This window comes from Anser cygnoides, chromosome 4 (genome assembly GCF_040182565.1).
Source record: "Anser cygnoides isolate HZ-2024a breed goose chromosome 4, Taihu_goose_T2T_genome, whole genome shotgun sequence".
In the NCBI taxonomy this organism is placed as follows: Eukaryota; Metazoa; Chordata; class Aves; order Anseriformes; family Anatidae; genus Anser; species Anser cygnoides.
The window spans coordinates 54312853-54337620 of NC_089876.1; the positions used below are offsets into that span (position 1 = coordinate 54312853).

At 39.7% G+C, this 24768-nt stretch overlaps 1 protein-coding gene and 1 long non-coding RNA gene across 11 annotated transcripts in view; one reads left to right on the forward strand and one right to left on the reverse strand.

The window, feature by feature from the left end:
• GALNTL6 (polypeptide N-acetylgalactosaminyltransferase like 6) overlaps positions 1–24768 on the forward strand; it is a 497378-nt gene that overhangs the window by 4323 nt on the left and 468287 nt on the right. For 2 of the 8 annotated variants that reach the window (XM_066996156.1, XM_066996157.1), the window contains exon 1: positions 16056–16541. The exons of 2 other annotated variants lie outside the window; for them this stretch is intronic. In XM_066996156.1, the coding sequence (XP_066852257.1) occupies positions 16413–16541 (129 nt within the window). In that variant the 5' untranslated portion in view covers positions 16056–16412. Of the gene's footprint in view, positions 1–16052; positions 16542–24768 lie in introns of those variants that run through there. 4 more of the 8 variants (XM_066996155.1, XM_066996159.1, XM_066996158.1 and 1 more) reach the window with 3 other exon arrangements.
• Positions 413–16299, reverse strand: LOC125181099 (uncharacterized). Of its 3 annotated transcripts, none has more exons than XR_010831182.1 (3): positions 16169–16299; positions 14573–14781; positions 413–7137 (listed from the first exon to the last, which is right to left on the reverse strand). It is a non-coding gene; the product is annotated as an uncharacterized lncRNA (long non-coding RNA). The 3 variants fall into 3 exon arrangements; XR_010831181.1 differs by having other exon boundaries at positions 14573–14646; positions 16169–16276; XR_010831180.1 differs by lacking the exon at positions 413–7137 and adding an exon at positions 12517–13035.

The following is a 24768-nucleotide window of genomic DNA, read 5'->3' on the forward strand; positions in this document are numbered from 1 at the left end:
CCCTATTAGTAATATATCGCAGCAGTTAATCACATCCATTGTTGACAATTCATGCAATTTCTCATTTGAGTTTGTGTGATTTTAGACTTTCTGTGTCTCTTTCTTAATCCTTTCTTTTTGAAGTGTCATGCATGGTGTTTTCTTCCTGTGAAAGTACCTAGACATTACTTGAATTACTGCTACAGCTGGTGGTGGCAGAAGAAAAAAAAAAAGTAGCTTGTAAGGTCTGTCACCATAAAAAGTTACTTTGCCCTGTCTGTCAGAAGATGTACCTAATTACCACCAAAGTCTGATCCTGTAATACTTAAAGCTTCCAACTTTCTATAAGCCTATTCCAACATGCATTTTCAACAATGCCTTTAACATCATCATATTTTTATATCCCATAAGTTTTAAGTTAATATTGACATATTTTCTATTTCCTTCTTGCAGTTTTGTTATTACTGTTAGGTACTTACATTGCCCAGGATGTACTTTCAGATGTAATCCTTATGTTGATAGTGGAACCGTTATCTGATGATTCTTGCTCTGTCACAGCTATCTTTTTTTTTAAAGAATTTCCAAATATCTTTTGAAATCTTTCTCTTTAAACATTGTTTTCTAACCGGCTTTGCTTACCTGATGGCTTACATTTTCAGTAAAATCACTCTTATGAAAAATTATGTATTATTGTAATTCTTAATAGCTGGGACTGTGTTCTTTTACTTTATGTAGAAATGGACAGGCTGCATTTTTGCTGTTGCTCTGTAAGCTCCAAAACAATATTCAGTTCCGTTATTGATTAATCTTTATTCAACATAATGATGTCCAAATTAAATTATAATTGCATTTAAAAGCAGTGCATTTGAGCCCAAAAGTTATCTACTGCATTTAGCATTGTTATTATTCTACTATTTGGTATCTTGTATATGCTAATCAAATTGTATTTCCCAAAATGCAAGTTTTCTTTATGCAAGCTAGAAAGATACTTAAGAATTACCTTGTCCTGGTAATTTTTTTTAAGTATATGTTTGAGCTTCCTTAATTACCACAGTTTCCTAAATATGTTTTTATTTAATTATTACTGTGATTTGCATACATTAAGGTTCTGAGTTACCAGTACTTGATTTAGTTACAGAAGTTTATAGCAAAGACTGACTCCCTCCCATCTTGACCTTTATCTCCCTGGTGACTTTTTATCATTGCAATAATCTGACTTGTTCTGCTGGGTTTCAGGCAATTCTTTTCCTTAGCAAAATAACTGGCAGTGGTTATATAAGCGGTACAGTAGAACTCCTCTCTATTCCTTGTCAGCTCTGCTGAACCTGTTTGCAATCTGCTGAGTAGGAGTTTGCATGACAGTTGTCATCTCAGCACCCTTGTCTCCCTGTTGCTAATGCAACAGCCTCCTTGATGTCCAGCTAGTCTCTGAGATCATTAGCTCATTATCATCATCACTGGAGAAGCAGCCTGTTCTCCTTGTCGAGCCTCCTCCCTTATGGAAATGTTGTGCGCTGCTTTGCAAAAACAAATCTTTCACTTTGCACCAGCTAGGCAAATAGCAGTATGACTGCAGCACTCTCAATAATAAATTGTGCTGCAAGAATAGCTCTACAACTTTGTTAGTACCCGGAAATCTTCTGTTACTGAAGTAGGTCTCTGACAGCTATGTGTGTCATTAGAGGCAGCTTGTAATTGCATAATTCCGTGCAATTTACAGATGCATTTTTACTTCTACTCCAGGCAGGTAATGCCCTCACTTTAGCTGTAGTATGCTTCCAGCTCTTTTTCTCCAGTCTGTGATTTACTGTGTAAGCAGATACATCTCTTAACTGAAGAGCTTACAAATTAGCAAGGTATATTTTAGTTCAAACAGTACTTTTCAGGATTGATTCTTACTTCAGAGTTTACTTAACCTCTAACACTAAGACGAATGGAAATTCACTACTAACTCTCAAAATATATTTCAACAGCTAGTTTTCCCTCATGGTTAAATGAATGATTCAAATGAATGGAGGTGAATTGTATAGGCCAACAGCTATGTATGAAAATTTACTCTGTTAGTATTCTCTATCTAACTCTGAACAAAACCCTACAAAAATGAGTACAGGATGAGCATGCCAGCTGGAGATAGAACCTAAAACTTGATAGACCCCTTAATTACTAATATGCTGAATGACTCTCATACCTACAAATGAATGCCTAACATGTTTTTGTAGCTCATTTGCCTTTATAAGCATTTTTAAGGGTACAGCAGTGAAAAATGTATCTCCAGAAATTTGCAGAAGTGACATCCTGTTACTGATCCTATATGAAGAAGAAATGTTGTTCCTGGTGTGTTAGTTACCAGAGAAGACACCCTACAGCCTGGCAGGATGATGATATTTCTGTACACCAGCCAGGCAAAACTCAGGCAATATACAGAGAGACTTCTCCAGTACTAACTGGGCTCCTCACCTCAAAGAGTGTTGCTCTTTGCTTGCTTTAGGACAAAAACCAACCCACCTTAACTAGATGTAAGTAAGTTCTTCTGATAACAGGATTTATAGAAGGTTTCAAACTGAAGGTTTAGAAACCATTAAAATTGTACAGCCACACGTGACAACAAGAAGCCCTCTCACTCAGATATATATATATTAATTGGTTTAGGAGACTGTCATCCCATGCCTGTATCAAATAGGTTGGGCTGTCTGTGACACTCAGTGGTTCATACAGAGAGGTAACGTGGCCTCTGAATTCTTGTTTCCACAAACTCACAAGCAAAGTAGTAAACTGGTAGCTTTTACATTTGGGTAGCCCTGGTATGACAAGAAGAGATGCATTAGGAAGCACCCATTCTTCTGAGAATTAATCTAGCCCGACAGAACATAGGCAGCAGCATTGAGCTTCACTCACAACTTCAGTTTGATGCTTTTTTGTTTTTTGTTTTCTAAATGAAACAGCAGTACACAGCTGGCACAAAATATCCTAGAATTTTTCTTATTCTACATCATTATTTTATTCATGTTACTGTCATGTATATGTGAGCATTAACATTTATATTCCTTAAACAAAATAGAATTTTGAAGACGATAATAGCTTTCAGTTTTGGAAATGAATGTAAGGCTTCACTGAAGGCTGATATATATAGTGTTTTGAATTATAAAATGTGCTTTTGAACAGGGAAGAGAAGAGTGTTTGCTTTATGAAGCTAACACTATAGTGATCCTTTAACAAAGTTTTGTTTTATACACTTAAACCACAGAATCATTTAGGTTCATCTAAGATGCTTTATACTGAATGTTATTTTTTAATGCCATATAAAAGTATTTATCTAAAATCAAAGATGCTGATTTTCCCCAGAACACTTGATTGTAGCCTGAAATCTTTGTGGTATGGCTTTGTTTTTATGTTTTCCATTCTGAAACGAGAGTTTTCCCCTTGCTGTGATATACCTATGATATACTCAACATTCAACAGTAATGAAACTTAATGACTGGTACTCTACATAAACAACAAGCTGTTTCATTTAATGAAACTGACTTTTTGAAACACTTCTTCAATTGCAGATAGGTCTAAGAAATCACTGCTTTGAAGGGTATGCTGGAAGAAAGTGTTTCTTTAGGAAGCTGCATGCTTTCACAATTACATATGTTTCTGATTCTTTCAGCAATGAGTGTAAAGCTTGTGCTTTTGGCTCCACCGTGGAGCTACCAATTGTAACTGCAACTGCACTGTTGACATGCGACTTGAATCCTATTTAAAACTTAAATGTCTTCATATTACTATCTCTAGCCTGCTGATTTGTTCTATAACTTCAGACAGTCACGAGACATTTTCAAAGCATATGGTGTTCTATCACGAAATAGTTAGGAAGAGTAGACAGATTGCTAAACTATCAAAAGAAATAATTATAAGTTACTTCATTTTGGAAATTTTATTTAGAAATACAAACAGGATGAGAACTTTTCTTTTAAATTCTCAGGTAAGCATCCGTTTTCTTACTTCGCTATCCATCAAGCAAATTCTTACTCTTTAACTTTCTGAAGCTCTTTAACATCCTCATCAATTTGCTATGCTTATGAACTTTTGGTAGTCATATAAATGTGCTTTCTACCTAAACCATCTCAGGTACCTATCTCAAAATTGGTCTGCTTTGGTGAAGCTTTTGGATGTTGTTGTCATCTTGAGAACTTGTATAGTATATGTTTCATGTTTCATATTCTGCCATGTCTACATTAGCTTTGGCTTTTAAATTCTACTGCTGTCTTCCACAAAGGGAATAACTTTTTTTTTTTACATGCCCTTAAGGAAAAAAAAAAATAAAAAAAATAAGCTCAGTGCAGTTTGAGATATAACAAGATGATCACACGTACTGGAATGTCACATAATATTCATCTCCTAGTATTCCATCAAATAAGGACATAGCACAGTTCATGTTAGATTCATTATGTTTTAGACACGAGTACTTGGAATGATGGTTATTACTTTTAGGACATGCTTTGTGTGCATCAATCCTTCTGTCTGATGCAGATTTCTGTGTGTGGACTAATTTGGAAGGGTGACTAACGAAACCGGTCCAGGGTCATCATATTTTGTAATAGATTTTTCTGTTCCAAAATATTGACAACTCATTCCTGAGTCACCTTATGTATTTCCAGTTTTCAGAGTTTTAAGCATCCTGTGACCATGTCATATTAATAAATAAAATATGTATGATGTTGAATTCTATCTTACTTCAGGCACCCTCTTAATAAAGGAGGATCTCTGATGCATGATTTTCAGAAACTTATTGGCATGTAAAATTCTGTTGAACTTCTTTGGAAGTTTGGCCATGAAAAACGGCGTTCCAGCCAGGAAAAAAAAAAAAAAAGGCATTCAAGACCTTTATTAACCCAGGAGCTTTCTGGGGTGGATTTTCCCCAATCATATGTAGAATTTTCATATGTTTGAATTTATTGTGATATGTACTGAGGAACTTTTAGATTTTTCAGCCCATCATCAATGCTCTTATACAGCCATACTGGCCAAAACACTCAGGCATGCTGCAAATCATCTGGGGACATACAGCTTGCTCCCTACAAAAAATATACAAACAAAAAAATCTTAAGACCAAATTTGTCTTCCTATTTTGGACCTTTGCTCTGAATCATATGAAGAAGAAATAGCAGGTTTATGTGACTTAATGCATAGAAGCAGCTGGATTGCTTCCCTTAAAAGGCACTCTGACCCAATTCCCGCTTGGTTTCATTTGGGCAGAAACAATATTTCTGTTTCTGTACTTTGCCTGCTTCATCTTCTGTTCTTTTCCTTTAGCAGCTGACTTGTCAAAGAGACTAAGCCATCAGCAGTTTGAATTGTAAGCATTTTCAAAAGGATCCAGTTTTGAAATACTAATTCTTAAAAGAACAAGACAATTGGAAAACTAGGTAATACAAGGCACCTGGCCCTCGTGGAGGAGGGGAGTACATAATTTAGAGAGTTTTAGACTTCTTCAAAACACTAAATAAGAAGGGATGAGAAGCGTTAGTCAAATAGATAAATCAAGTCAACTGAGCCCCTCCAGCAGGAAGGGATCCCTGGATCTTTCAAGTGAGATCTGTGCTACTGCACATAATGACAATGCATTTTACTAATTGTAAAGTTGGTAAGATATTTTTAAAACAAATTAAGTAGCTTTCCTCTAATGCTTAATGGAATTTTAGTCTAAGAGGTGAAATTTTGCTCCCAAACTTCAAGATTTTTTTTCCTGAACATTTTATATATGATCTTCTCCTAAACAGTACTTAACTCAGTGTCGCTTTTGTAATTGTAGTCCTCAAGGTCATCTAGCTCTTCCTATATAAAATTCTAATCTTCTCTATTGATGATGACTCTTAAAATGTCATTAGCATGCACCTACTTTTGTACTAAGATCACTGGCAAAATATTCAACAGATTTTTCACAAAGACCAGTGCTTGACCAGCCTCTACAAGAGCTGAATGTTAAACAGTGAAGATAGAATTATATATAAAAAATGGGAAATATATCTAAATTATAATCTGAAATAGTGCATATCCCCCAAAGACATAAGGTATATTTCTCAGTCAACTTGACTGAGTACAGTCAGAAGTTCAATAACGTAGCTGAAGGAAAAACAAAATACCAAATAACTCATACCAATAATGAAAAGTGCTTCTAAATAGAGTTCTGTGTGTATATGTCATCTCTTTTCTTTTGTAATAACATTTAATATGGCATATTGGTTACTTTTTTTCTATGTACTGAACCTCTGTACAGCAGAAATTTTTCATGCTGAAATTAAAATTAACTTGTGCTAGGAATAATATTTTGAGTGATGTGAGGCTGACCAAAGACTGATGGTGTACTTAGTTATTAATCACCAAACCTAGATAAGTTTGGTTGTTGTCCTTTCCCTTTTAAAGATTTTTTTTTCCATTGTCTTCTGCACTGACAAAATAAACTTATTACTAAACAGGTATGTGCAGTCTTTCTGAAAATTATGTGTAACACAAGTCCATCTATAACTATACCTATGCACTTACATTTGTTAAATCTACCATGAAAACTCTTCACAGTAGTAAAAGCACTTTCTCTACAAGCTACTTGCAAGCATCTCCTCTAAAACATGCTTCTGTGTTACGATTTTAGGATAGGTTTCAGAAAAAGGTGTTCAAACAGGTATGTTTAAGCAGCTTTTTAAGTGCTAATGCATAAACATGGTCAATAATTGCATATTAAATGTTACTGAAACCCAACTAAATGAGGGCTATTGTAAAATAGGAAAGAATCTTTCCTGTGAAAGAACAAGGTGTTGGTTACAAAACAGATTTGTGTTCATGGTGAGGACAGGTCCTTAGTTACAGTGACCTCAGTCAGCAATTACATGATAACTGATGTAAGGAGGGGTGGTTGACTTGCACACAATGGCAGTTCCATCTTCACTCAAAACCAGACATAAGCAGTGCTCAGAAAACTTTTAAACGCTGTGGGATTTTTTCCTGTCTTTTCATCGACAAAATTTGTGCCTCTTTGCGAGATATGAGTATGTGTCATTGTTATTCATGGAAACTGTCAGGCTTTTTAACTCCGTTGAGAAACATGAAGGGTGAATGACAGATGGGGACCGTTATCTTGGCAAGGAAGTTCTCTGCTAGCAGAATGCCGTGGTATGAGACCTGAAAGAAAGAAGAGATGATAATTTCACTTGTTCTTGTATCTAAAAGGCATCTGAAAAGAGTCTGAGATGCCGTGGTATTTAGACTCCTGTCTATTTGGGCTGATACTGTCTTCAGTCTTGTTGATAGAAGCCAAGTGGTCTTGAAAAGGTTAAAACACATAAATTAGGCTTAATACCACTAATGCCAACTGCTCTCATTGTTTACCATGGGCTGGAAAGAATTTAGTACAGGAGTGATAGACTGAGATATGAGTTTTATGATTTTATAAGAAACTTCAATATCCCTACCTATTGCTGAGTTGTTCAAACAGTGGCAACTCTTTATCTTGATATGTACTTTGTATGATGTGCTTTCACATGCCCATTGTATGCTTTTTGGGTTGGTGACCTTTATCAGTTTTGTGCCTGTGTCAGAATAATTAGCTCTGATATTTTACATGTACATTCATGAAGTCCCTATGCCCTTCATGCAAACTCATTTAAAACACAGGAAGGAAATAGCTGAAAAACACTGCTCGGCTAAGTATGTGTGAATGGGCACACAGGTGAGCAGGGGAGGGAGGCTGAGGGCCTTTCTGATTGCCAAAAGAAAAGTAATTTGGGGCTAAAACAAAGCCTTTATTTAGATAATTGCTTTGAATTTTATCTTAAAATATCTTAGGGTTTTTTTTTTGTGTTATTCTGAAGTTAGAAAGTTCCTTACAATGTTCATGTTTTTTTTTTTTGCTTGCTTGCTTGTTGTTTGTTTTTTTTTTTAACCAATCCATTTATTTCTATATCAATGCAACTTCTGTTTTTTTTGAGTAGAATCTACAGTTTCAGCAGAAAGCTTTTCCTATTTTTTCTCCTTGTTCTAGTATATATAAAATTGCAGTTGCACTGGGAAAAGTACTAGAGAATTCTGGATTTACTGCTTGACAGACCAGTTCATTAGTCACTTTGTAAAAAGCTCTTAACATTAGCTGTTCTTAACTTTAGTGATGATTTTTTTTTCCCAAATCCATTTGGCTCTTAGCTATTTTTATCTGTGAACAAGGAATGATCCTTTTGATATTGTATTAAGTGACTAAAATTAGCTCCTCAAGGTGTGGAAGGCCCTCTATATCCTAGTTATTAAAAAATGCTTCCTCTAAATGAGAGGGAGAAAAAAAAAAAAAAAAGAGCTATATTTACTAAGATCAAGGCATTACCATGGAACAACAGTTCTGTTAGCTTTAAAAAAAAAACAAAACAAAAAACATGTTTGTCAAGCTGCATGAACTCTTTCATTGCCTGTAGCCTGATTCACCTCTCATTTGTACCAAAGTGCTGTAGCTAAAATGAAGCTGTTCTTATTCTCCCTTTGAGGAAAACTTCAAGCCAGATACATGTGTTCAAGAGCCCTAACTCTGAAAGGAAAGGACAGGACAGAATGCTTATTGATTCACATTAGGGATGCACAGGATGTTATTGGCTTTCCCCATGTACATTTCAGCGTTGTCTAAGGACTATTGGCTATCAAGTTAAGTTAGCACACACCTAGCACCTGGTGCTGCTTCTAGCTATTTGGAGGCAAAACAAGATTTAGAAATATACAGTAATCTGGGTGTTTCAAAACATTAGATTAATGGGTATTTTCACACTAGAAATTGTCAGCTCTCATGAAGTTTCATAAAAGGGATAAACATGTGCTCATGGAGATGCCCACACATGTATTAAAATTGTCCCTGCCCTCTGTTTCTTGATAGCTATTATCATGTCTCTTATTCAGGGTGTGAGGAGAAAAAAACACCTCTGTGCCTTTACATTCAAGGCTCCTTATATTAATGTAACTCTTTTTTTTTTTAACATCTGATAGCCATTAATACTCTATTTTCTCACCTTTATGCTAATGTAAAACTGATTGAAATGATTGGTTTTGGTTCAAAATTTTCAATAAGCTTTTAATGAAACTTTTGTTAATTTTCATTTCCTTCATAATATCTGGTGATATCTGTATTTCTTACATTTGATCCTTTAATGTATTCTGAGTTCTACTTCTGTTGAATATCCTGTGAGCCTGAAAGAAATCTGAGACTGAAAAGACAACTTGTGATGTATGAACTGTAATAGCCAAAAAAGTCTTTTAGTTCTCTTGAGGGGTTTTTGAAATGTGGAGAACAACTTCCATGAAAAATACTAAATTTCCAGTTAGAAAGACTGGACTGTTAATCAATCTGAAGAGTAACTATTATTGTGAAGATACTAGTAAGCAATTTTCTGGGTGGTCTTCTAGTCCCTTCTGGTCTACCTTCGGTTGGTTTATCTCTGGTCTTTAATATTTCTATATAAAATGTCAAATTTGTTAATCATTTAAAAGTGGAATAATCTCTCACTAATACCCCTTAGAAAAGTACTTTCTAAAATAAACTATTTCTCTTGAGGCTCATTTCTTTCAGCATTTATTTCCTTGAATATATTGGAATCAATATTGCAAATTGCATTTACACAGTTCATCAGAAACCACTGACTTTGACAATTGTAATTTTAGATAAAATAACCTTTTCTACTTAATGATGGAGCAATACATAGTCTTTAAATGAAATTATGTAATTGCTGGGTTGCACCCAAAGTATATAAAATCATAATCTTGTCTTCTGTGGCATTGTTGATGCCTCTCTATGGTACATGATGGAGTTCAGTGTATTGCTGTCTACTAATAATGCAGTATAAATGTGCCTCTTCTTACTTGCTTCATGCTTTTATATGTATTTATACTAGTAAGTTGCACTGGTGGACCTGGAGCTCTCAGCATTATGATCTTCATTAGAATTATTTTTGATGATTTCCTCTTCAAATTGGAATAAAATATTCACATAGCATTTGTTGTCCTAGGTATACTTCACAGAAATTAATATTCAGTTGTTGGTGAGTTACGGAAATACCACGTTATTAGCATTGTACTGTTAGTAGCATACCAACGTTTTAGTTTGCTCATGAGTACCAAGTGGATCTCTGACAAAGTGGAGATATGAAAAGGTACAGACCATTTGTGTTTGAAGTTATATGAGGTCCCTGTCCAAGCCATAAGCTTTCATGAAACCCCCGAGATGTATGATGTACCCTAGGGAGTGACACACAGGCATGGTGGGGAGCTTGGGGCATGTAGTGCTCAGCTGGCTGGGGGTACTTGTAGGATGACAGAGAAGCTACAGCCTGGGGCATTCTCATCCATTCTGCCTTTTAATAAGGTTACCTGAAAGAAACGGTTCATGGTGCTTTGTCTCGGAGAGAACTGTCTCCAAGAGAGCAGCCCAGAACAAAACTGGGAGTAAATTAGCAAGTGAGCACTGTGGAGCTCCTTCTAGCTCAACCCCCCTCTCCTGCTGATCTGTGTAGACATCTCCAAAGTTTGCTGGTGATGCCTCTACCAACAAGTTAGAACTGAAGGTGACATCTGCTACCATTTGAAATATCCTGCACATTTTACAAATTTGGTGAGAATTTCAGTCTTGTTAATGAAGCTTTCCAAAATGTACTGCTTCATTTCCAGTGATATAAAGCTATGTTATATTGACCTGGATCTGGTTATGTGATGAGAGTGCAAAGGCCCTGTGTATTACCATACAAAGGAAACTCTTGGATGTGAAAAGAGTAATGTTGACGTGAGTCTGTACTAGATATTTGGAAAGTGTACAGGAAGTTCTCTGAAATTGACGAAAGAGAAGATCTAAAAGGAAGATTTTTGAAAAAGATTAATGTTTTTCCTAGCTAACAAAGAGCTGAGTTTGTTCTGTTCTTGTAAAGCTGATATATTGCTTCTGTTTGTTGAAGATGATGATTAAAAAAAGGCAACTTTGGTTCATCCAACTTCCTGCATATGACATGTTCCTGCGCCATATTTAGGTCCAAATTACTGTGGATTTTTGTGAAAGGAAGAATGAGAAAATATTTTTCCTGACATCAGTGTTTTATGATTACTGAGCTATTTAGAAATATTTGACATTGTACTGATTTTCTGTCTCAAAATAAACTTTTCTGATTACCCTTACATTTCAGTGATTTCTTTTGTGAATCTGCAGCTTGTGAGGTAACTGGCAAAAAGTCTGATCTATCAGCATTTTTGTTTGCTTTCTTGAGTTTATAATGGCACAGCAACAATGAAGCAGCAATCATCCATCATCCAGCTAGTCAAACAGAATAAAGATTTGAAAGTGGAAATAATTCATGGCCTTAGCATTACTCATTTAAGTTCTATATGACTTTTACTGGAGCAATAGTTTTGCTTTGGAATTTGAAGTTTAAAAAAAGTTTGGAAGTCAAGTTTCAAACTTAATTTAAACAAATTAAAGTTTGAAAACAAACTTTAGAATTCTGGAATAGGAATGACACAATTTTCTAAATGCCAAAGATTTTTAGGTGCATTCACCCAAAAGACTTCATATCATTTAGTTCATTTCACTGCTACTAATCTTCCGATTTAAGGTGATGGAAATTTAAGTGTACTATGACTGGAAAATCTCCACCAGATTTAAGAAAAAAAAAAAGTTTTCTGATTTATAATAATTATGATTTTAACAAATGTTTGCAGTATACTTCTTAAGTAATATTTTTTCTGGCTCCATGCAATATTGCTAAACATTGTAACTTAAAAAATACAGGTCATGATCCAAAAATCTTGATAAAAGAAACTTCTCTTGTGTTTTCCTCTAGGGAGTGAATTTTTCTATTTCCTCTATGAGTAGGAGGTCTCCCAGCTCTCCCTTTCAGCAGAAATTCTCAGTTAAGTTTGAGAACAAGTTTGATTCTAAGAAAAACCTAACAAAGGAGATTTAAAAAAATATTTCCACAGTTAGCAGTGGTACAAATATGTGGTGATGGTTTTGAAACTTGATGGCAAAAATGGGGAGAGGGGAGGCCTAAATAACTTAGAAACAGAAGGTCAATAAAAAACTGTTAAATGTGTTGTTATTTATAGCCAAAGTCTATATATAAATGATCGTTTCAGGTTTTGAGGAAAATACATTGATACTTTCCTCTGCAGGACACATTGAAAATACATGTTCTCTGTGGGAGCTTGGAGGATCTTGGATTTTGAACTTTTATAAAAGTTCTTCCCCTACACATTGAATTTCCATTTCTATTTCTAGTATGCTACCGATATCTTGCCTTTCCCTGGAGGATTTGGTCAAGCTTAAATGATACTTAGACAGGGTCTGATGTGCTGTGAGAGACCCTTGGAGGTCAGAGGAAGAAAAACAGCCATGATAAAAGTGTGTCAGTGCCCTAAATATCAGAATCACTGACTGCTTAAGATCTGGGTTATACTAGTAGAAGAACAGACCTCTTTGCCCCTCATCTTGCCTTTGAAAGTGTTTTGCAATACTACGATTTGTCTCTAGCTAAGCAGATTGAAATAAATATGGGAACAAACCTGTCATTTCACATCCTGAGTTACCTGGAGGTAAATACTGTAATCAAAACAAACTCCCATTCCATTACCTTTATTCACTCTTTTATATGGTGATGTTACAGACTGTTAATCATCATTTTACTGGATTCATTCTTTGTTTACAGTACATCAACCTCTGCTGTTTGTAACAGGCAACATGAAGATGGGTACTTTATCTTTCATGTGAGTGCAGAGCTTGGCTCCTGCAAGCTACTCACTGAAGAGTGGCTTTCTTGCATAGAGTATTGATTAGCTGTGAGCTGAAGTTTCTTTTGAGTAACTCTATATGTAAAGCTGTGATCTCAAAAAATTTACTTTGCATGTTGTCTGAGTTCAGCTTCTAGCTTTGAGATGCATATCCAAAAAGCTTCTCGTACTCATCTAACTTGATAGCTCTCATCCCTACTGGGGTGCGTTGCAGTCTGCTCTGATTTTTGCTCCTAGGTTGTATCAGAAGTCTAGGTGGAGGTTTTGACTGAGGAGGACCTGTAGGAATAGATAGGAAAATATGTCCCCAGAATATGTGCCAAGGTGTGCAGACTTTCATAATACACCTCTATCATTCTTTTTCATATATGGTTGGAGATTTCAAACAGCAAGTACTTCAAGTCTTGAAGGTATTCCAACTGAAGTCGCCATATATTCCACAGCTTTACTACAGATTCTTCTAGGTGAACATATATTTCCCCTTGCCTTGATGTTTGGCTGAAGCTTCTAACTCAAAAAACAATGAAGTTTGCTGTTGGTGTTTTCTTTCTTTGTTTTGTCCTTTAAACTGGCTTAGCATCTTAGCTTAGCAAAAATCAGCAATTCTTATTAGGGCTAGGTGGTTTACAAGTGTGTGAAAAAAAATATATGCTGAAAAACATGCCTTTATTCTTTACAAAGCAGACCTGAATTAGTGAGTTGTGGACTACAGCCATTACTACAAAATCATCCTCAGGGTTCAGGAAATTAAATTGAATTTCCTCTCCTGAGAGTGAACGTGAATGTTTGCATTCGTTTTTATCTCCAGAGAGGGACTTAACTAGCATGCTGTGGAATTCCAGCGTGCAATATCTCCTAAGTCTTTCCTGCCACTAGTGCTTCTTTTTCTATAAAATTATTATATGATCTTACAGCAACTATTTCTATACTTAGGGTGGTTTTAGCTATTATGCTTTTCACAAGGACTGGAAGAACATCAGTGTTGAATCCCTTCAGACAAAAAGGCAGCTGATTCAAAATCTTCTATATGTTAGGTAAGTTCTCTAGCCTTGGATGACTAGCTAAAAGTTAAGTGGAATTTCTGACCAGATCAATGCTCTTTGGGTTTGTGAATACTTCTAGTCTTTTGATGAATACAGCTTTAGAATACCAAACCAGATTTTTTAAATTTTGGTTGAACTCAATACCATGATGTCCTTCCTTATAGCCTGGCAAGAGTGAAAGGAAAATAGTGAAGTATGTACTTTATCACTAGGACAGTAGAGCAAAATTTTGCATGTGGTGCTGGTCTAAACAAGACTAGTTTATGTTGGTCTTGCAGCTCTTAAGGGTGAGTGCAAAATTGTGTGGAACCTACTGAGAGAATAAAGTATCAATGGCTCACTCTTAAATGTGGGTGGATACCTTTTGCAAAGCTCTGCAAGGCTTTGTCCTGGATATGAATCTGCTAAAGCTCATGCTAACGGTCTGGATTAAAGACTAGATATTATTTTTATTAAATTTGTATATGACAGCAGAAGATAGGTTTAAACACAAAGTGCTTTTGTCAAACTGAAGAGAGATTCTGGAAGAAAAGTGATAATATTCAATAGAGTCAGTGCAAAAGGGAGCTGTGTTTGCCCACAGGAACAATGAATGAGGAGGGAGTTAGTTCAAGGAAAACATAACCAACCAGAGCTTAAAGAGCATCACCAACTGGTCATTAGGTAACAGCATAACGCTGCTGCAAACAAATCATCCATTCCACATGTAAGCATGAAAAAAGAGCCCACATTGTGACACGCACAATTATCCTTCTTTTCTTACAAATACTTACAAGGTCTCAAGTGGTGTATTATGCCCGGCTTTGGACGTTGAACTTCAAGAGAGAGAAATCAGTTGAAGACAGTTCTGATGAAAGCAGTAAGAGACATCAGCTGTTGAGATGTCCTGGGCTGTCTATGGAACAGTGTGTTAAAAGGTGGGCTTTAGCTACGTAAAGACTGAGGGGAATACTCTTTTATCCTCAGCGGGTAATGTAGTAGCCTGAAATCAAAGCACGGAAGATTCAGGTTAAACATGAGGGAAAAGTTTGTAACTGCAAGTTGGAACAGATTGCCTGAGGAGGCTGTAGTGGTGCCGTCACTGGAGGACTTCACAATGAGTTAGACCAATGCTTGTCAGCAATGACAGAGGTGCAGCTGATCGTGCCTTGGGGCAGCACCGTGGAGGAGCTGACCTCGCAAGGTCCCTTCCAGTCCTACTTTTCTGTGGAGAGCATTATGCTGCTCCCTCCCACCCCACCTTCAGCGTTCAGTCTTCTGTTCCTTCCACAAGCTTTCCTTTATCTCCAGCTCCTCTCCTAAAAATAAGCTTCAGCTGCCTCTCCTATTGTATTATGCATGTGTAGGAAAGGCTTTCTGCACGAGGCGGTTCTGTGGACGGCCCCGATCGATCTCACCCACGAGAAGGGCGGCACTACTTCCCACCCTGTGTAGGGATGCGCTTCGGATGCAGGACGAAGGTTCTCACTGTAGGATTTAGCCCTAGACATTCAGGAATGCTTTAAGCCATCAACAGAAACATGGGCCGTAGTTGGCAGTTTTTATACAGAAAAAAAAGCAGTTAGATACACCTTTATTTTACGATATGGGTTATAAGCATATTACCGCTACAACAGGGTGCATATTTTCCCACTGCGTGAGGTGATGAAGCTGAAAGGGCACTCACTAGGTCCGAGCGACCTTAACCCGAGCGTCTTCCTGTTTTGCCTAGCGGAGTTAGTTGGGGTGGAGAGGAGGCAGTGTGGCTTCAGGGCGGGCAGCCCAACTCCGACCGGCAGCCCAAACGTGCCTGACCAACACACCGGGCAGCGGCTACGCCGCTTCCACCACCTGCGGGGCTGCCCCCGGTGCGGATCCCCCGCGTTTCACGCAGCGCCGAGGCGGGCGGACCGCAACGGGAATCGCGAGCCCCGTCCCCGCTGTGCTACGCGGCGGTACCGGCACCGGGGGGGCCCCGCTGGCCCGGGATGATGGGGGAGCGGCGGGGCGGGACCGCTGCTGCCCGCCCCCGGCCCGGCCCGGCCGGTGCACGTGGTGGGGGGGCCGGGCCGGGCCGGGCTGGGCCGAGCCGCCCCCTGGCTGCCCGCCTACCCCCGGTGGAGCGGAGCACTGTGCCGCCGCGCCGGCCTTTGCGCGCCGCTTTTTTATTTATTTTTTTCCCTTTTAACCCTTGCTTAGCAAATTACGCGTGATGAGCTCATGATGCCGCGCCCCCCCCCCCCAGCCCCCCCGCACCCCCCCGCCCCGTGTGCCCGGGCGGCAGGAGGGGGACGTGAGGCGGGCGGCTCCGCGCCTCCTTAGCGCCCCCGCGGTACCCGGGAGCTAGGCGGGCCGGCCGGCCGGTCCGCGTATCACCATCAGCGTTTTACCTCTTTTATCGTTTTATCGCTCGGTGTCGGGCCGCCTGCCGCTCCATGAGCTCCCGGGGGAGCGGCGGGGCGGGGGGAGCAGCGACCGCCAGCCCCGACCCCAGCTCCGCCCGGGCAGGGGGCGGGCGGGCGTGAGGCGGGCGAAGTTTCTCCGCCACACCGGGCCCCTGCGAGGGGCGGCGGGGAGGGAAGGACGTGGCGCTGGGGAAGCTGCCGCCGCCGCCAGGGCAGCCCAGCTTTGGCCATGAAGAGGAAACAGAAGCGGTTTCTGCAAATGACGCTGCTCTTCAGCGCGGCTCTCATTTTCCTGCCCGACATCGGCCTCTGGGCTCTCTACAAGGAGAAGCACCTGGTGAAGCCCGCCGAGCCGCAGGTAGGAGCAGCCCCTCGCCCCCCGCTGCGGGGTTTTGGGGGGGGTCCGGGAGCGGCGGGTGGCTCCGCACGGGCTGCTGGTGGCACGGACGGAGCGAAGGGAGAAAGTTGTGGGCGAGGGAATTCGCCCGCCGGCTGGCCCCAGGTGGCCCCGGTGTCCAGGCACGGCAGCCGGCTGTGAAATTGGGAAGATGCGGGATTTCGGGAGCCTCGGGGGTCAGCCCGGGGGGTTACTGGCCTCTGGGGTCTCGCGGGTTTCCCGACGAAGTGGAGTTCCTGCCGCAACTTTCAGGGGTCTGCTCGGCTGTGCCGCTCCGTGAGCTGCTCTGTGCCGCTAACACTGCTCGTAATCCTCCCAGTTCACCGACCACCTCCAGCCTCTCTTTCCTACCCTTCTTATTGAAAACTCCAGAGAAGTGGTTGTCGGTCTTTTTTTTCTTTTGAACGTTACTAAAGTGACCTAAAGTGTGCCTGTCAGATTGATGGCACAACCAACTTTTATTTCCAGCTTACAGTCTCCTCGATCACCATTATTAATGTCAACTTATGTCAATTCACAGTTGGCATAAGCAAGGTGTGTTTTTTTATTTTTTCCTTCTTTTTTTTTTTTTTTCCCTGAAGTTATTCTTCGACTCACTGGGCTTATGCGTGGCTCATAAATCTCAGTAAGAGCTGCATTAAGTGAAGTTTAGTTTTGGGGAGATATAATGAAGCACTTTAAAACCCCGCCTGCAATTTACCATTTATACATTTACATTTAGCACTGCTGAGCAGAACACAGATATGCTCCTACACAGTAATTGTCGGTGTAATTTAAATATAATATAAATATTTTATAGGTCATTAGTAAGAAATTATGGGATTGTTTGATCTTTTTGTTTGTTTACCACTTGCGTAGCCTCGATGTTGGAGTGTGCGAGACAGCATAATGTATCATTTTAGTGTATTAGTAGTCTTAATTTCAAGGGTCATCACCCACGTATATAATGCACTTGCTACATACTAACTGTATTTAAGTCAGGTCCTTCAACTGAACAGTAACATATTTGACTCTTTTTTAATATAGCTATCCATTATGGAAGTTATTCCTCCAAAGTGTCATCAGTTTAGTTAATGAAATATGCTGAATGGAAGATACCCTAATTACCACAGGAGGAATTTGAAGCTTACTCTATCTAAGGGTTTTGAAATGCAGTAGATGTCAGGTGCTAGACTGTAGTTGGAAATAATTTCTGCTGAAATAAAATTACACCTGATCATAAGTGTCTGTCATTAGTTTACAAGGTGCATACTGTAGTCTTTGCAGTTTCTGATTTACTTTATGATTTAGGAAAGCTGAAGTGTTCAGTGCAAATGATGATTTCCATGTTTGTTGCATGGCTTTTAAAAAGACATATGCCTTGAGATAAGATGAAACTTCATATGTTCAGGACTGAACCCTAAGCAGAGCATGACTGGATAACATTCATGGTGAAATAATGTTTAAAAAAAAAAAAAAGTAGTTCTGGATGCAGTAGTTGAAGAAGACCTTGGTAATTAGCAAGCAGCTGAACATATGTGAAGGGCTAGTGAGACTTGCTAATGAGCAAATTTTAAATCCTAAGTTTTCTTAAAGTTTTTTTTTTTTTTCCTGTTCACCCCCCCCCCCCCACCTGAATGCTAATGGAGCAGTAATGGGTTTGTTTTAATGAGAAAACAATAAAATTGGCAATGAAACTTTGAACCTTGCAGCTGACTCTAATGTAATTCCACTGTCACTGTCAGAACTGAAGTCACGTTGGAAATGTCATACCGTGTGAGGATAGCAGGTTGAAGTAGGGGGGCGTGATGTAATTATGGTACTTGTACCTTTTGATGTAGGGGGGCATGATGTAATTATGGTACTTGTACCTTTTGATGTGTGCATCATAACCCAAAGTGCATTTGAGGAATGAGGTTTGCAGTACAAGTTTTGAGATCAACTGTTTTATGTAAAAATAGATTGTAAGAAGATGGTCAATGTACTTCTTTAAGACTATGCTAGAAAAAAAGGTAATACTAGAAGAGGTTATGTTAGGTAACTACTATGATAATCTTTCTAACTTTTTGTTGTTGTTGTTGTTGTTGTTCCCCTCTAGAGTTAGCAGGAGATGAATGACTGTGGTTAGTGCTGAAATTCTGGCTTTGCCCTTGAGGTATTCAATTACTCGATATTTAGTGTGACTTAACACATGTTTAAAGGTCAGTCCTATTGAAACTGCAACAGACCTTCGTTATATATACTAGAACTGTGTTAGGTTTCACAGGTATGTAGGTGGAGGCAGAACATGAGATGGTGATGTATAGTGAGGTTGTTCTGGTATGTCATGAGGATGGCAGAGGGTCAGAGCTGCTTTCACCCTCATGAGTAAATGCGTGCCTAGTAGTATTCTGGTGTTGGCAGTAATGCTTACAAACATGCCATCTCATTTTAATAACAGCTAAACCAATGTAACTGATCATCAGGTGTTTCTGAGGAGGTGGCAGGGTGAAATTCTGATACTCCGATGAGTTGAAAATGGAACTTCCCAATGCATTGCTAAAGCAGACATCTCCAAACTTGCCTGGGAACAAGGGCTCTGTCAGCTTTTCCGACCACCTAGGCTGCTAGCTGCAGCTCGGGAGCGGAGGAGGGATGACAGCAAGCTGATTGAGGCAGGGTATCCTGACAGCCATAAGCAGAGAAGCTGCTCAGAAGCAGTCCACGTGGCAAAAACAGTCTGCTTGTATCAGTGTGCAGAGCAGTGTCCCCTGGGCACGGTGTCACTCCCCATGCTGAGAAGAGGGCAGTTGTGCTCTATAGCATTATCTGGAAATTCTAATATAACAACATAAGTTGACATTTTTCTTCTTTAAAGTATTGCTCCAAGAAGTTACATAAGGTTTTTTTTTTTTTTTTTTGTCGTCATGCAAATCCTGTCTGTTTCTGAGCAGAGCAGCTCTTTCTTCCTTAGGAGAGATTATAAGATGAGAAAATGGTGTTGACAACGCTGATTTCAGACAGCATTAATGATTTTGATCGCTGTACGTTAATTCTATATGCATTATTAACCTCTGAGTGTTTCATACAAACTTATTTTTCACTTACCGTGTTTTCCTAAGGCTTTCACTTGTGATATTGATAGGCCTGGTCTTTATAGGTTGAGTACTGTTACTTACTTTTGTTTTTTTTTCACGCTATTTAAGGTGAGGTTTCAAAGGGAAAGGTACAGAGACTAAGGTATGATTTGCACAGAGCAACTGTCAAATACTGTTCGACAAGTAAACAGCATATGCAAAATACTGCATGTGAAATGCAAAAAAAAAAAAGGCAATTTCTTTTTTAATTCTTCGTAAGTCAGTCTTTCTACCTATACTATAGGAATAAGAGAAATTGAAGAGGGTACTTTATGGCCTTTTTAAAAAAGCCTCGTAAATTCCTTAATGGCTCTTGATATCCTTGAGTTTCGATGATAGTTTCTACAGTTAGCTTAACTTCTTTTTTTTTTTTTTGTGTCACTGAAATATTACTTATGTGATGTAAGTATCCTGTCTGATCTGATCTTTTCTTGTGACACATTCCCAAGGCAGGGTGTTGGGGTGTTAAGTTATGCTGGCCAAGCTTTTAAGTTCATTTTAGTTTGCAGTTGGAACCAGCAACGACGCAGTACGCCTTGTGGGATGTAATTCTAGTGTAAACCTGGCTACCCTGATGCTGCCTAAAGTTAGTGCTACTTTGTCTGGCTGAAGTAAGGCTGTAACCTTGTCTGTTTATACAGTTGCAGTAGATGAAAAATAACTTCATGTAATAGAACCAAATTTCCTGCAGCAGCTTTCCAGTGTCCATAATACAGATATTTGGTGAAAAGTACTGCAAGATGCCTTTCTTCCTGTTTTCATGGGATGCCAGTGTAGTTGGCTGGAAGAGAAGGGCAATCTAGTGAAGTATCTGCTGATACATTTATAAGAAGGTGGATTTGCTTCGTTTTACTTAGGTTTGGCATAGCACTAGGTGCAACTTTACCCCCCTGATTCAGCCACTTCTATGGGAGGGGCTGTGGTTGGTGTTCGCACTTTGAATGCGTGGAACAGAATAGCTCGGTCAGAAGGGACCTTCAAAGATCATCTAGTCCAATTGCCTGACCACTGCAGGGCTAAAGTGCCTCAGGGATAATGCTGTTTGCACATTTTATTCTAGTGTTTGTACCTTTTTTTTCCAGTGCGTGCATGGTGCCTGGAGCAGAGAGCAAAACACAGGCATCTTGCCAGGGGAAAGCATTGCTCAGTGGGATGGAGGCACTCTCTCTTCCCCTTGTCCTGTGAATCCTGTATTTCTTTCTGGTTAGCCTGATGCTTAGGTGTTTCTTGTGGGACGTGTGAGGTAGGGATTTAAATGAACTCCTCAGGATAAGGAGAATGTAGTTCTTACAACTCCCGAGCACGTGATGTAGCTGGCAAACGTGCGCAAAAAGCAAAGGTGCCAGCTTTGCCTTCTGAATCCAGGAAGCGCTTTTGGACTGAAATCTGTCTTGCAAAGGGTCATTAGTTTCTGAAGTCCATGAAAGAGGTGAAATTTCCAACTTACCCTGAGGTTAAATGTTTCCTGCTGCTGAGTACAGGGGTTCGGATAGGCACAGTTGTTGCGGGACGGCTAGCTCCATTTGCTCACTACTGGTGCACGCCAAGTACTGGCTTGGCTTGGCCAGTTCTGCGTCTGAAGCTGCATGAAAGCTGTACCTTAAAGTGAAAATTCATTTTTCTTCCATTAGCTCTATTTCCCATGCTGTTCCAGTTAATTTCCACATCTCTAAACTATTGTACTAAATACGGTTTGGTTAGGACACAAGTAGGTGCCTCTTTCCTATAATTGCACCACCAGAAGAGGGTCAGTCATGCTGGTATCTATTATACTGTCAGTTTCTGGTGGCTGCTTTCACTGCAAACTTGTGAAGCAGAAGAGTTGTCTTTCTCTTTGTTAACAGAGTGTAAATATAGGGACAAATAGGCCCAAGTCTACAGAAGTAGCTACTTGACTATTGTTGACGTCAATTTTTACTATTTTGGGAGTGCACATGGCTGACAGTTTTTAAAAAAAAACCCACACAAACAAAACAAAACTGATAAGATGAAGCCTCAGTTTCTGTGCTGTTTCTCAGTTTCTGTACATGTGCTCTTTTGGGCAAGTCCTTGTTTCTCTCCCCAGAGCAGCACCCAGTGTATTCAGTCCTCTTTTACTCTCCAGCTCCTTCCATTGCTGTGCCACTATGTCAGCTCCCAGGCCCCTATGGATGGTATTGCAAAACAGACCTCAGTGTCTTAAAATGCAGCGCTCTGGCAATCTGTGTTTGCCACTTAAACACTTAACAGTCAGACAGTTAACACTTTAGTAATTCACTTCTTTGTCTGAATTGCTCATGTATAATTTTATTCCCCTGTATATATTGGAGCCTACTGAGGAAAATATCATTTGAGTTCTAAAACCTTTGTTACTTTTAAGATACGATATTATTTTTGGCAATTAGCAATATGTTTCTGTTGTATTCAGTGTACCAGAGGGAGCCCTCCTGTGGTTAATTTAATACCTATCAATTTTCAGGAATGTTTCTAAACAGTGTATCTTGCAGGATAAAATGGGCTGTTTTCTATACTTAGTTTTATTTCCATTTAACTCTGTGTTTGTAATGCTTTTTTGCTAATATTATTGTGTGCAGTTACCGTATTTTTTTAAAGTACCGTCATTTCAGATTGATACAAATGAAAATGCAAGGCGCAGACCAATATTTGGACTTGTCGGGATGAGTGGCACTCCAAAGCAGTGGGACACGGGGACCCCCACTGATTAGGGATGCCTGCCCAAGCTGTGTTTCATTCCCCCTGCCAGACATGATGCTGCTTGCTTCTTTCCTAAACTTCCTCACCTGCCTCTGTGGGGAGTGAAGCCCTTGGGTTTGGGTCCAGGGAACCACAGCGCCCTGTAGGTACATCTTGGTTGAGAGCCAGACTGCATGGGTAGTTTAATGGAGATATAACCTGTGTGTGTAGGTAGGTAGATGGAGAGAAGAAAGAACAATTCAGCTTTTTTTTTTTTTGCTTTTTTAGTGCTCAGACAGGTAACTTATGGACTTCATCTAGCAGTATGCTGATGCGTGCATTTATAGCAATTGAGTTCAGCAAAACTGAGTGTATGCTAACTATTTTGATGGACCTGGGCCAGGAGCAGACATGTTTGGTTACTTTAAATAAGGCTGAAAAAATTAATTCTGAGGTTGACAAGTTAAATACGGTGCAGCTCAGGAATCTCCAGCTAAAATTCCTACATCTATCAGAAATGTGCATCGCAGTCAAGGGACCAAATTACCCTGACCGAACAAAATAGCAGTCCCAGTTTATTAATGTTTCTTTAAAATGTGAAAAGGCCTTGTTAGGAGATGTCAACCTGCTGTACCAACTCCTCTCTGAGAATGTCAGTGTAAACTGTTTTTTAAGGTCAAACTCTGTTGTGATTCATTGCTTTCACACTGGTTTTAATATTTGCCACATTTGGTGGAACATCACAGGGTGATGGGCTAGACTGTGTAATTTTCCTCAAAATATGTCTTTGACAGAGAAATCCTATTCCTCTTTATGAAAAAAACTTTTGGAAGAGACCTGTGTGAGGAGGTCTGCTTGAGAGGTAAAGCTTGTGTCATGGGAGAAGGAAAGGAAGAAACTGTATTGAAGTAACTTAACAGGATATCATGCTTCTCTTTCAACTTCTTTACGTTCATTTCCATAATTTCATGTCTTCATATAGGAGAAGACATGCCTCTAAATCAATGCAAACACCTGGTAATTCCAGCCAGCTATTTAATCACCAAACTAATAGCGATATATTAACAGCACCGTAGGAATTTTAATGGTGAGGTGTATGTAAAACTGATGTAGGAAATGCACAGGATATAGCTGCCACTCTTCTGGATGTTTGTCCCTTACTGGGTCAGAGCTGCCACGTCCCTGTTCCAGGCAGTGTTTCACAGAGACGATGCTGTCTTATGCTGCCGCTGTAAGATCTCTTGCCAGATCTTATTGAAGGAGTTTCCTGTCCCCTCTTTCTTCTGGTCAGACCCTACTTAGTGAAGATCTCTGCCCTCGCTTTAGGAAGCAGTCACTGGCAGAAATACGAGTTTAACAGGTATATGGGTTTAACAGACAACTACAGCATCCTGTTCCCCCCTCACCTCCAGCTGTTGGTTACCATCCAGCACCTGAAACTTTCAGCCAAGTCCCTGGTGATAGGACATAGCAGCATTTGACAGATGCTTCATCGGATCATCTGAAACCACCTCCACAACAGCTTAAGTTTATCTGCCAGACTCTTCCCTGATGCAGCTGAAGAATATTTGCACGTTGTCTTCAGAGCCGTGTGAGAAGCAAAGCATGTGGAGAGTGGCAATGTCTGGAGCTGCAGTGAGTGCGCGATACCCTACAACTTTGGTCAGGTCTGTGCCAGCTCAGAGAGACCATATCCAGGGCAGTTTCCTACGCTTAACCAGCTGAATTTGTGGTGCACATTGGACATAGTAGGCCAGAAAATCTGTCCCATACAATGTAAATGATTCATCAATCACTGATAAACCATTGGTTCTTAGCTTAAAATGCAGTGGGGATTTAGCAGTTTGCTTGTGTGCTATACAGCAGTTTATGACAGGATGCGATGCTGCTAAGAGATTTAGCTAGGCAGAGTAATTATCTGAACTAGGATTTGGTCAGGACACCCATGTTAATACAGGGTGCTTTGGAAATTGAATTGCTCACTGAAGTGTGTAAGTGTAGATTTATCAGACTAACTTAAGGTGCTCATTTGCTTAAAGAAGCATAATTGTTCATACTTGTACTTAAAATAGAAGTGGAGTAACAGATGGGTTTGTTTAGAAAATTTTAACCTGTTTATTTATTATTCCTCTCTGACAATAGTGTTCTATAAATTAAGTGCTAGCAGCATGTAAAGAAACATTTAGGACAAGAAAGAACAGAATCACAGGAAGGCCGAGGTTGGAAGGGACCTCTGAAGATCGTCTAGTCCAAAAACTTCGGATTCTGAAGATCACCCAGTCCAACACTTTATAGCCAGACTGTACAAGTTCTGTTTATAGATGAAGATGGGGAAATGCAAGGGCTCCCTGTCTGTCTGTTCAGAGCCAGTGCCTGGGATATATAGGTCCTGCACATGCATCCATGTAATGCTAGCAGCT